The sequence below is a fragment of the Propithecus coquereli genome, unplaced genomic scaffold (assembly GCF_000956105.1).
Source record: "Propithecus coquereli isolate 6110/MARCELLA unplaced genomic scaffold, Pcoq_1.0 Scaffold142, whole genome shotgun sequence".
Classification (NCBI taxonomy): domain Eukaryota; kingdom Metazoa; phylum Chordata; class Mammalia; order Primates; family Indriidae; genus Propithecus; species Propithecus coquereli.
The window spans coordinates 8,169,311-8,180,680 of record NW_012138525.1 but is presented as its reverse complement, the minus strand read 5'-3'; the positions used below and the strand labels follow the sequence as shown (position 1 = coordinate 8,180,680).

General features: G+C 56.6%; 1 protein-coding gene across 2 annotated transcripts in view; it reads left to right on the top strand.

Annotated features, from left to right (window-relative positions):
- Positions 1-2,416: 2,416 nt before the first annotated feature.
- Positions 2,417-11,370, top strand: part of NEK6 (NIMA-related kinase 6) — a 43,257-nt gene continuing 34,303 nt past the window's right edge. For both annotated transcript variants that reach the window (XM_012639749.1, XM_012639748.1), the window contains exon 1: positions 2,417-2,542. In XM_012639749.1, the coding sequence (XP_012495203.1) occupies positions 2,453-2,542 (90 nt within the window). In that variant the 5' untranslated portion in view covers positions 2,417-2,452. The remainder of the gene's footprint in view (positions 2,543-11,370) is intronic.

Below are 11,370 nucleotides of genomic sequence, written 5' to 3'. Positions count from 1 at the left end.
GGAAGGTGCTCGTGTTTATCTGTTTATCCTGGGGCTTTCTGTACCCCAGGTCCTCCACTGTGTCACCCTGGGGGGGTGTGCTCCAGTGCGAGAAGTCGGCCCGGATGCCAGTGAGCTGAGTGTGCCTTGGTCCCATCTGCATTTCAGGGCTTGGCGGGAGAGTGCCAGGAGCTGGGACGCCCAGCTGTGCAGGTGGGAGCCGAGGCTCGCATGAGCCAGAGGCAGCGGTGTGGGGAGGGAGAGAGGCAGGCACACCCCATAATGCTCTCCAGGCAATGCTGATCCGAGGCAACGCTCCGTGTGCACAGAGAGAGGAGAGTGAGGTCCTCCTGTTTATCTATACACACTGGGATGCCTTCCAGCAAATGCCATACCTGTGGCCAAAGTAGAGTTTCAGCAGGTTCACAGGCAGGAGACTGCACAGGCGGTGGTTGGCAGAGCTCTCAGCACTGAGGACCCCTCGTACCCTGAGTTGGGTGCAGTCTGCACCATCTGCTCCCCTGTGGCCTCACTTTCCGTGGTCTACTTTGTGTACCGGAGAGCACGTTTACCCCAAAACAGCCGTGGAAGATATATGAGGGGGAGCTGGGGCTGCCTGAGGATGCGGAGGAGGAACAGTGCTGGGAGCCAGCATGCGGGTTCTGGGAGGCTCAGGGTGCCTCCGAAGGCACATGTCAAAGGGTGTCATAGACATCCCTGGAGCCTGGGAGGTCTGGTCTGCCAACCACCGTAGCTGGAAACAGACTACGGTGGGGAGGATGGAAGGGTGACTGCAGCCCCAGGACACAGTGAGCAGGTCTCAGGGGCCCCGGCCGTAACAACCCTAGCGGGAGTTGGTTCCCTTCCCACTGCCCAGACACCCCTTGTGTTACTGGGATCATGGGTCTACCCAGGTGGGGTGCACAATGGGGCTTGCTGACCCAGCAGACCTGGGGAGACTGTTGGTTTGGGACTTGGCTGGTGGGGTTCCTGGGCGCAGGTGGCCAGGTGAACGACGGCAAGAGGCAGGTCTGTCTAGGGAAAGGTGATCTTAGGTTGGGTCCTCCAGAAGCTGACCCTGAGACTAGGACACAGGGCAAGAGATTTATTAAGGCAGCGGCCCCCGGGGCCCCTCTAAGGAAGTGGGGAGGCAGGACTGGGAATGGGAGGAAGACAAGCCAAGGTGCCATCTCAGACCAAAACCCCTGACCACGCCAGGGTCTCTGGAGTGAGTCATACCTCGGAGTGTTCTGCCCTGAAGCAGGGGACCCCTGCACTTCACACTCACCCCTCAGCTGTTGAGTAAGGGCCACCCCAGGGGCCATCCATTCCAGGGACTTCTGGCTCTCCAGGGGGTACAGCGCAGCTGCTCCACTAGCCTGGGGTAGTCCTCCTGGGGGTTCTGTCTAGGGAGTGGTCAAGCAGGAGGTGCCCTTGGGACATCCAGGGTGGGTCTGGTAGAAGCAGCAGCAGTGGATTTGGGGGCTTCACCACGTGCTTGAATGGTGCCCCGTGGGAGCCCAGGCCTGGCGCTGGCAGGGGGAAGGTGCTGCAGGATGCTTGTGGGTCTTTGCCGCCAAGAAGGAGGGCTTTTCCTTGCGTCGAGAGGGATTGCGGTGGCTGGGTGCCGGCTCTCCCCCTGGGCCACACACCTTCCTCTGTGCACGTGAGCCCCCGACCTTGCCCCAGAGGTGCTGCTTATTTGATGGGGGAGGCCAGAGTCTGTCTCTGGCACCAGGAGTAGACGAGGGAGATGTCAAATGGCCTTTAGTTCAGGACCGGCGCGTAGTGGGTGCTTGATTAGTTACCATGGCTACCTGTGACCAGGATCCTTGACTCCTAGGCAGCCTAAGCCCTGGAGGTCGAGGGGGGCTGCTCCTTCATGCACAGGGCTCTGCCCTTGCTCAGACGTCTGTGCAGGGCGGTGAGCAGGACCCATGGGTCCCGGCCCTCCCAGCGTCATGTGCCAGTACACCAAGGCCCAGCCAGGACAGGGATTTGGGGACCTTCCTGCAGCTGCCACTTGCATTCTGACTCGGGTCTTGGTCTCCTGACCACCCAGGCTGCTAACCTGGCTTTATGTGGGGACAGGGGTACAGAACTGCTCCCCAGGAGGCAGCTCTATATGGAAAGAGCAAGGCCTTGAACTCCAGCAGATGTGGGGTTGAATCTGGCGCCTTTCTTGCTGGCCTGGGGTCTACTGATAGATGTTTCCCTGCTGGGAGCCTCGGTTTCTCCCTCTTTCCAGTGGGGAAAATCCTAGTAACTAGTCAGGATGGTGCAGTGGAGGGACAGTGTGTCACGTGGGGTGTTGGGTCCTAGCCCTGCTGCTTCTGAGCTGGGTGACCGTGGACAGGTCACTGAACTGCTCTGCACCTCAGCTCACACCCCCCTCCGAGGGCCCTCTCGAGGAGAAAGTGAACAGGCCCCATTTTCTGTTGCAGCCCGTGCCCTTGTGAGGCTGGCATGCAGGATGGCAGGACAGCCCAGCCACATGCCCCATGGAGGGAGCCCGAACAACCTCTGCCACACCCCGGGGCCCGCGCACCTTCCTGACCCACAGGTAAGCCTGTTTCCTTTGTCTGCAGTACGTTGAAGAGTCTCCAAAGAGCACAGATCCCTGAGGCTCCTTCATCTGAGCTCGCATCCACTGGAGGAAGCCCCTCAGCACCCCCAAGCAGAACCCCATCTTGAATGCTTCCAGTGATGGGGAACTCACTCTCTGATCCAGTGAGCTCTTCATTTAATTCAGCAGCACTCAGAGAAGCCTCCTTTGTGCCATACTCTGGTCCTGCCCCTGGGGAGTTTTGATGTGAATGGAACAGCTTTATTGCAGAGGGTTCAGCGTAGTCAGAAGGGTACCGAGGGGGGTGTGGAGGCCCTGAGGATTGTGAGCAACTCAGAGGGAATGGGCAGGGTATCCTGGGGGTCAGAAAGTTCTTCCTTACGCTGAGCCAACGTCTGCCTCCTTTTCCGGTCTGTCTCCTGACCCCTTCAGCATCTTGATCTAGAACCAGCAGAGCTTCAGAGAACACCAGTGTCCTTACGCCTGCTTCATGCTCTCTGTAGACACCTGGGAGAGCCAGGCAGCCTTCTGGAGCTTTTCAGCAGGTGGCCTGTGGGTTTCCGAGCTGGCGTGTCTACCCTGTGCCTGTGCACATGCTGTCCCTGGGCCTGGGATGCCCCCCACCCTCCTCCCAGTCTCAGTCCAGATACTGCTGCTTCTGAGGGGCGACTTCCCTTCCACCCCACCCCGCCCCCCGGGCTGCCTGCACTGACAAGAGTGGAGTGGAGCCCTCGACGCCTGCTGAGTTAAAGAACCCACGTGCGTGTGTAGTGCACCCACCTAGGACGTGGCTGCGTGTGAGACAGACCCGGTCTGCTCTTAGGGAGCACACAGCCTCATGGGGGAGAGAGATAAGAAACCAAGCAGAAGAAACTGGGGGCCTGTGGAGCCCCAGCAAGGCACCTCATCCCAACGAGGGGCCAAAGAGGCTTCCTCAAGAAAGTGGCAAAGGCCCGAGGGGACAGAGGGCTTGTCTGGGCAGGTTGTCTGGGGCCAGATCCTGTAGGGTCCTATGGACAGCCTGGACTGACGAAAAGTTCTTGTCTGGAGTTGGCTTTTTGTCCCAGGGCTGTGAGACCCAAATCAGGGGGAGACTCAGAGACAGCCACCCTCCTGAGCCGTGGAAGGCTTGTCATGGCCTCTAATGCCTAGTTTCTGTTGGAGGACTTTAGGTCGGCTGATGTTTGACCTTACGGGCAGGGTCACCCTGCACAGTTGTACAAGGGTTATGCACTGCACAAAGGTGCCTGGCCAAGGAGGCGGGAGGATCTGAAATCCTCCCCCGTGTTTGCACCCCCACCAAGACGCGCAGGGCTGCATCAGGCCAAGGGAAAGGGCACTGCTACAAGTGCACACGGAGGTGACATGAGCTAGTGGGCATTTTGCGTGTGCGTGTGTGGGTGTGTGTGTACGCACACGTAAGCGTGCAGAGGGGCTTCTGTGCTATTTGAACTCAGGCAGGGGCCCATTTCCTAAGTAGAATCTGGGGGGTTAGATCCCAGAAAGCTGGGAAGGGAGGCCCCAGGACACTGTTGGTCCAGAGTCCACCAGGACATGGCGCTGAGGGCTGGGGCAGCGGGGCCTCCTCGGGTAAGTGTAGCAATTTGTCATATTAAATCATTCACTAGCAACCGAATCCCCCTTGATTAATCTCCCAGAATTAGCCAGTTGCATTTGGAGCAATTAGGGTTAATTACAGCCTCGTTTGGCAGAGGAGAGGGCCCCGTAATTATTTCAGGAACAAGGCGAGGAGGCGGTGGGCTGCGGCAGTGGCGTTCGCAGTGTCTCGTGGCACATGTTGGGTTGGGTAATGACATAGTTAAGTGTAATCGGATACGATTTCTCGATGTGGGGCTGCTCTGGGTGGCTGTCGGGCAAAGATGCCCCCTGTCCCGTGGGCATCTGGCCACGTTCATGGAATCGGGGTGCACAGCCGTGTGTGCGCTGCGCTGGTGCTCGCTCCTCGTCTGAGGAAGCACTGGGATTTAAACACCGTCTGGGGAGACACTCCGGCCACTCATAGAAACGCCTTCAGTTGATGGTGGAGGCGTCTTCCTTGACGGCAGGAGGCACCGCTGCTTCCCTGGCACCACCCTCACAGCCAGCGACAAAGCTTCCCTGGGGACGGCTGGGTTCCCTCCCAGCTCCATCTCTCCCTAGCCAGGTGATGGCAGGTAAACGACCTCTCTGAGTCGCAGTTTCCTCGTCTGCAAAATGAGCTAAACGTGGTACCCGCTTCGTGAGGCAGCGACGAAGACTAAGTGAGATAATACACTTTAAACCCCCCAGTATGGCGCCTGACATTGTGGTGCTGAGAAACTGGTCTGCTGTGGACCTTACATTTTAAAAATCATTTTAGTTTTCACAGCTAAAGACCTCAGAGCTGGATCATACCTCCAGTGTAGAAAGAAAGAAACTACAAACACTCGAACTGTGGTTTCTGTTAACCACCTTCTCCCAAGGCTCTTGGTTTGTTCGTTTCAGGAAGCTTTGCAGCTCTGGGAGCCCTCAGCACACGAATATGTGTTTGCTGAACCCGACAGAATCATATATGAAATTCATATATACTTAGGAAAACTGAACATGCTTGTTTTTATCAAGGGTTCTATGAGTGAGTGAATGGAGTTGAGAAAAGGAGCTTAAAATGCCCCATGCTTTTTGCTTTGACCAATTTGCTGCAGAGCATTTTCATCGGGAATGAAATACGAGGCTCCACTGGCACACCGAGAACCACGTGCCTCTCCAAGAAGGGGAAAGGTGTTCTTGCTGAGAAAGTCCCAGCTAATGTGTCTTCCATCTGGAAAGTCTTTGCAAACCTGCCTGGGACTAGCCAAGTTCAGCTGTATTGAGGCGCTATTCCAAGAGAAGAGTGTGCACACCTTTGCAGGGGATGGGGGCAGCTGTCTCTGGGTGTGCATTGTACAGGAGGCCAAAATCTTTGTGAAAATCTTCCCAAAGAAATGATGCTAGGCATAAGGTTTAATGACTAAATATTAACAGCCATTCAGATTCAGGACGTGTCTGCTAATTGCTATAAATTTAGCAAGGGTTTGTTTCCTTTCTGCCTGGTGCTTGGGAAGGGGAGTGCTCACGGTCTGCTGGAGGCCCTGTGTGTAAATAGATGAAAATGGTGCAGGGAGCTGGAAGCCCCCCAGAGGGATGGATGGGTGCTGAGGGAGCCCACAGAATGTGGCTAGTTCTGCTGGATGGGTGATGAGGAGTTTGGGGCAGGACAGGAAGAGGAGGATGTTCAGGGAGAGGAAAGAGCAGGAACTGGGACCCGAAGGCGCCCGGCCAGTCGGGTTAGAGAAGGTGTTTAAATAGCTATGCTTAGGTAGGAGAACGGATGGTGTTTGTGAAAGTTCTCAAGTCCGTGCTCTGTCACTGGAAATTGAATCTGGAGCAAACGGGGAGCCCATTGTGGGTTGTAAGTTGGCGAGGGAGTCCTTGGGTTTGGGTTCCAGACAGATCACTGGTGTTTGGAGCTCAAGGCTCAGGTGAAGTGCCTACAGGGAGTTGAGGAGGCCCCTGCCCACTAGGTGAGATGCTGCCTTGGCCTTGGCCTTAAATGGGCTGCAGCTGGACATGGGGAGGGAGGGTCCAGAAACTTCCAGGGGGAAAAACCAATTGCACAAACGTGAAGGGATGAAGGAGAGGGGCTGTCAGGGATATATCCAGACTTCTGGCTTGGTGGCTGGGTCTCCTTATAGTTTCGCCCTTCAAGTCTTTGCTTGTTAGTCGTTGGAGCTGGCTCCAGATTCTCTCATCCATGGGCTTAAGCTCCGCTTTCTCTGAGTTCGGCTAATGAGGGTTGTCCTGGGGGAGGCCACTATGACTTAGATGATTTTTGGTTTTGTTGTTAGGTGTCTTCCACTGGGTGGACATTTGCTCACTGATCCCATGAGCTGATGGCTCGCAGAGCCCAGTGTGGACTTCCAAGTTGAGACAGTGACGGTGGGGGTTGTGCTGACAGTATGATGCCTGACACTTATCTCATTTGGTTGTCCTGCCGACTCCGAGAAGTAGGTGTTAGTCATTACTCCATTTTGTAGGGAAGGAAACTGAGATACGTAACCTGCCGTTTTGCTCTAAGGGACAGAGTTGGGATTCAGTCCAGGCCCTTGGGGCCCCATGGTGCCTCTTCCTGCAGTGAGGTCTTCGGGAGGGAAGGTGGGCTTTTGGTTTGAAGTTAGCTGGATCGTGAAGAGCTCAGCAGGGCTGGCCTCGGAAGGAACCTGACAACGTGGACTCTTTGTAAATCGTGCCCTTTTGTGCAACACAGATTTAAAACACAGCGCTATGTACACAGACACTGAATCCGTTAGAAGGTCCCTACACACGGTGTCAGATGTCTTTAAAGGTGAAATTCGTTTATAAGAAATGTCATCCTGATGAAGTGTGCTTTTTAAAATCATAGAAACGGTTGCCTTAAAATTAATGATGCATTGCAAATATCAGAGAAAAAAGACCCATCCAGTATAAAGATGATTAAAATTCAGGTCAGAAGTCTGACTTAGTCAGGCTAAATTTTTTAATGAGATTTCAGAAAATTAATTGGGCGAATGCATTTTTATTCTTTTAACATGTAATTTTATGCTCCTGTTTTTTTTAAAAAAAGGATTTGTCGATGGCTGAGGCTTATTGTGGTTCAAACGTTTTAAACTCAAATTAGCGCAGGTTGGGGGTGTTTGTGGCCTAATTTGATCTGACTTGGAGAAGAGAGCCTGGCGCCATGTGGGGGTGTCCTACAGTGGTCTAGACTGGACCCCTCCCCCAGGCTCCCAATTATCCCCACCTTTTCCTGAGAAGCCAGCAGCATTTCTTGGGACAGTGGGATTGGGGATGGAGGTGACTCAGGGCCCTCAGCCATCTCCTTGGCTCTGGCCTGCCAGGCTCCTCCCACTGTCCAGGGTCCTTGTGCCCAGAGGCCCCTCCATCCGCCTTCCCTTTCAGCTCCAGCCTGTCTGCCAGGCAGCTCAGGCCTTCTCCCTCGGGCCCAACGTAGCTGGCAGCAGAGCATGGGAAGCATACGGCAGGGTTGGCACCCCTGTTTCCTCCTCCCAGCCCCCGACCCATCTCCTCCGCCTTTTGGGGGAGAGCTGAGGGACTCCATGCCCTGGGGAAGAGGAGGCAGACGTGGCCTCCCATGGCATTGCCTCACAGCGCAGCCCTAGGAGACAGGCCAAGGGCATGGTTCCTTGTCACAGAGTCCTGGGCAGCCCACGCGGGGGTCAGCAAAGTCACAAGGCTGCATCCCTTACCCACTGGCAGGTGCATGGCAGCCGCCACCTTACTGCAGCCCCCAAGGTCACCGCCAGCCTCTGATCAGCAGACCCTTCATGGGTGGAGACGGTGGTCATGGTCATTGTAACAGCAGCAAGAACTCCCTAAGTTTGTTTGCCCCGCCAGACACAGCTCGGTTCTTCCCCAGCCCCTGGGAGGTAGGTGCTGTCATTAGCCCGTTTGATAGAGCCAACAATGCCAGTCAGCACCAACAGCAGTAATGACAATTAACATGTCACATTGCCAGTGTGCCAGGCCCTCTTCTAAGGGCTTTTATTCATTACCCAGAGGCTCGCCCAGGGCCCACAGCCAAGATTGGTAGAGTCAGGATTTGAACCCAAGCCTCCAGGCCCCAGTGTGGGAGTCTCAAACGACAGAGCTGGAGCAGCATTTACCCTCTGCCAACCTGTGCCCTGGGCAGAGGGTGTTTAGGTTCCCCAGTAGCCAGCACGGGGTCCCAGAGAGAGCAGGGGACAGTAAGCAGTAGACGACCAGTTTTCTGAAAGGCCACCAGGGTGATAGGTCATTAGTCAACAATTATCATTATTGGGGCCACCATTTTGCACACTGTTCTGGGGAGAGCCCCACGGACCCTCATCACCAACGTCATCTCTGGAATCCTCAGAAATCCTGGGGCCAGTGTCACCATCCCTGTGTATGGACAACCAGCTCAGGGTCACTTGGCTACAGGGCAAGAGTGGAACTTGATGGGGCTGATCCTGAGGGGAGGAAAGCCTCGGAGGTGGTGACAGATGTGGCCTCGAGGACAGGAGCGCAGTTTACCCTTTCCTTTCTGCTCGGAGCCCCCTGGTGCGTCAGGGCCAGGGCCCTGCCTCAGGAGGCCTGTGTCCTGAGGTGCCCACATCTGAGCAGAGGCCACCGGGAACAGGCCCCCACACCAACCCTTCGAGGGCAGTGGAGGTCCCAGAGCCTGCTGGACTGCACCCTGCACTGCCCACTGAGCGTCCCTGCCAGGGGGGCTGATTCCTCTAAGTAGGTCCAATGGATTGTGACAGGAAATACAAATCTGGGTCATTTATATGCAAATGAGCAGCTGGAGTCTCCAACATGGCCAGGATGTCACCCATATCCAGGGAGCTTTGGGCCCCACGGAGCTGGGCAGTGCAGCCTCTAGGCAGAGTGTCGGGGCCTCTGGCCAACCTCACCAGGAGCAGCCGGTGTCACCAGAGCAGGGGCCCTCAAGGATCACGTCCTCCAAACCCTACCTGTACCTGGGGGAAACTGAGGCCTAAGGGCGGTGGACCCCACTCCATGTCACCTGACAGCGCAACTGGGCCTAGATCCAAAAGGGAGCTCAAGCCTCAGTTTCCTGGTTTCTAAGGTGGGATTAATAACCCTAGCTTTGCAAGGCTGTTGGGAGATTTAAGTCAGAAAACCTAAGCTAGTACAGTAACTGAGACGTAGTAGGTTGCTACTACGCTACAGCTTGGCATTATTTTTGTGAGTATGTGTGATTCTTCCAAGTGCTGAGAAAGCCGCTTGGCGTTTTCTAAGGGCGTGTGATACTGGCTGCGTTCCTAGCGGTGGCAGCGGCTGGGTCACAGTCCCACTGTGCGCTGGGCTGTGCGGAGCACGTTCCATTGTGTATTCCACAGACACTCTCTGAGCGCTTGCTCTGGGCAGGTCAGAGCCTCAGCGCAGGGGACGTGGAGGGACTGAGTCAGGGTCCCCCTTCTGGAGAGGCCCGGCTGGTCGGGGGTCTCAGCGGAAGAGCAGAGGAGGAATCTGAGCCGGGAGGCCCCACAAGGGCTTTGTGCTGTAGCCCCCAGTGCCGGGGGCAAATGCCAGCTCTGCCATGCCTCGCTGCAGGGTCTGGGGAAAGTCGCTGCCTCCCCTCCAGGTCTCAGATTCCTGAAATGGGGGTAGCAGCGAGGCCCACTCACAGGGTCGTTCTGAGGACCCAACGAGGTGGCACACGGGAGGCGTCTGCGGCGAGCACTAAGCCTGTGCTGCCTAGGCGGGTGCTCGGTGGGCGGGTAGGTTAACGGCTGTTACTCAGGAATTTACCCGACAGCCATGGGCACGTGGTAGATGAAATAATCGTCTTCCTCCTGCCCCAGCCCTCACGGTCGGGTGCCCAGGCAGGACCCGCCATGGAAGGTCATCGTGCCTCAAGACGTCAAAGTCGAGGCTGGCCTGATGCTTCTCCGGCTGAGGGCTGCAGGGCTGGGACTCCCATCCCTGGCTCTGGCAGGAGGGCGTTCCTCAGTGTTTCCTTGGCACAGAGCTGGGATGGGCAGCTTAGTGGAAAGCGGGCAAGGCACAGACAGTGTGGCAGCTGGGGCGAGGGGCTCTGCGGCTCCTCTCACCCGGGCCTGTCGGGAACAGTGGCAGCGGCCAGAGCACCTACCGTGTGGGAAAAGTGGTTTCCCTGGCTACCTCCCGCAGCCTCACAGTGACCCTGTGAGATAAGCACACTTGTTATCTCTGTTTACAGACGAGGAAACTGAGGCACAGAGTGGCTTGTATAACCGCCCGAGGTTACCACCCAGCAAGCGGCTGAATCCGGGCTGGGACCAAGCCCGCCTGGCGCGGAGCGGTGCTCTGAGCCCTGTTCCACTGCCAGTCGCACGGCGGTTCCAAGGGCTCCTGCCAGGGCCGGTTGGTCTAAATGTTTGTTTTCCACGTGAGGGAAACTTCCAGAGTGCATCCCAGTACCTGCATCTTCCACCGTCTTGTATGGTCCTGGCCCCAATCTGGAAGAGGCATTTTACTTTTTTCTTTCATTTTTCCAGTGAGTTTTATGATTAGCTAAGTCACGATTCAGTGGGGGTCGCTGCAGGGAGCACCCCCAGTGGGGGTCGCTGCAGGGAGCACAAGGGACCGACCTGGTACAGAAAGCCCCTGGGGGGTGCCTGGGAGGCTCTGACAGTGGATTGGCAAGCAGGTCCCTCCTACCACCCTAGGAGGAGGACAGATGGCAGGGGCGAGGCGGGGTGGGGCCAGTTCACATCTTCCCAGGAAACGTGCCTTCTGCCCAGTGGTCGTCCCAGGCTGAGACCCAGGTGGTTCTGCCAGCGGTCTCTGGTCTGGTTCTAGTGGGGAAGCGGCTGTCCAAGGGTCAGTGCTGTGGTTCTTGGTTTCGGTCTTGATGTCTTCTGCCCTGGCGCTGACCGCTAAAGATGCCTGAGGCAGCTCACAGCGCATTGTGACCCTCAGCGAAGACCCGTTTTCACACGGGAAGGTTCGGCTGCTTGTTCCTGCTGCAGTGGGGCCTACAGCGTTCCTAGCCTCACCCTGCCTCCCAAACTGAAGTCAGCAAACATTTCTGTGCAAACCTGTGTGCGAGCCATCCAGCAGCAGCCGGACCCAGGCCCTGCGGTCCCCAGTGTTGGTGACACCCCATCCAGAGTGGGGAGTGGGAGCTGTGGTGGGAGGGGGCCGGGGCTCTGCCCTCAGGGAAGGCTGCATGGACTGGGGACCTGGGCAGGGCTGGCCCCTCTGGGCCTTGGTTTCCTCTTCTGGCAAATGGAGACATAACCGGGCCGACCTTACCAGGCTATACCGTCTCCCCTTCTCAC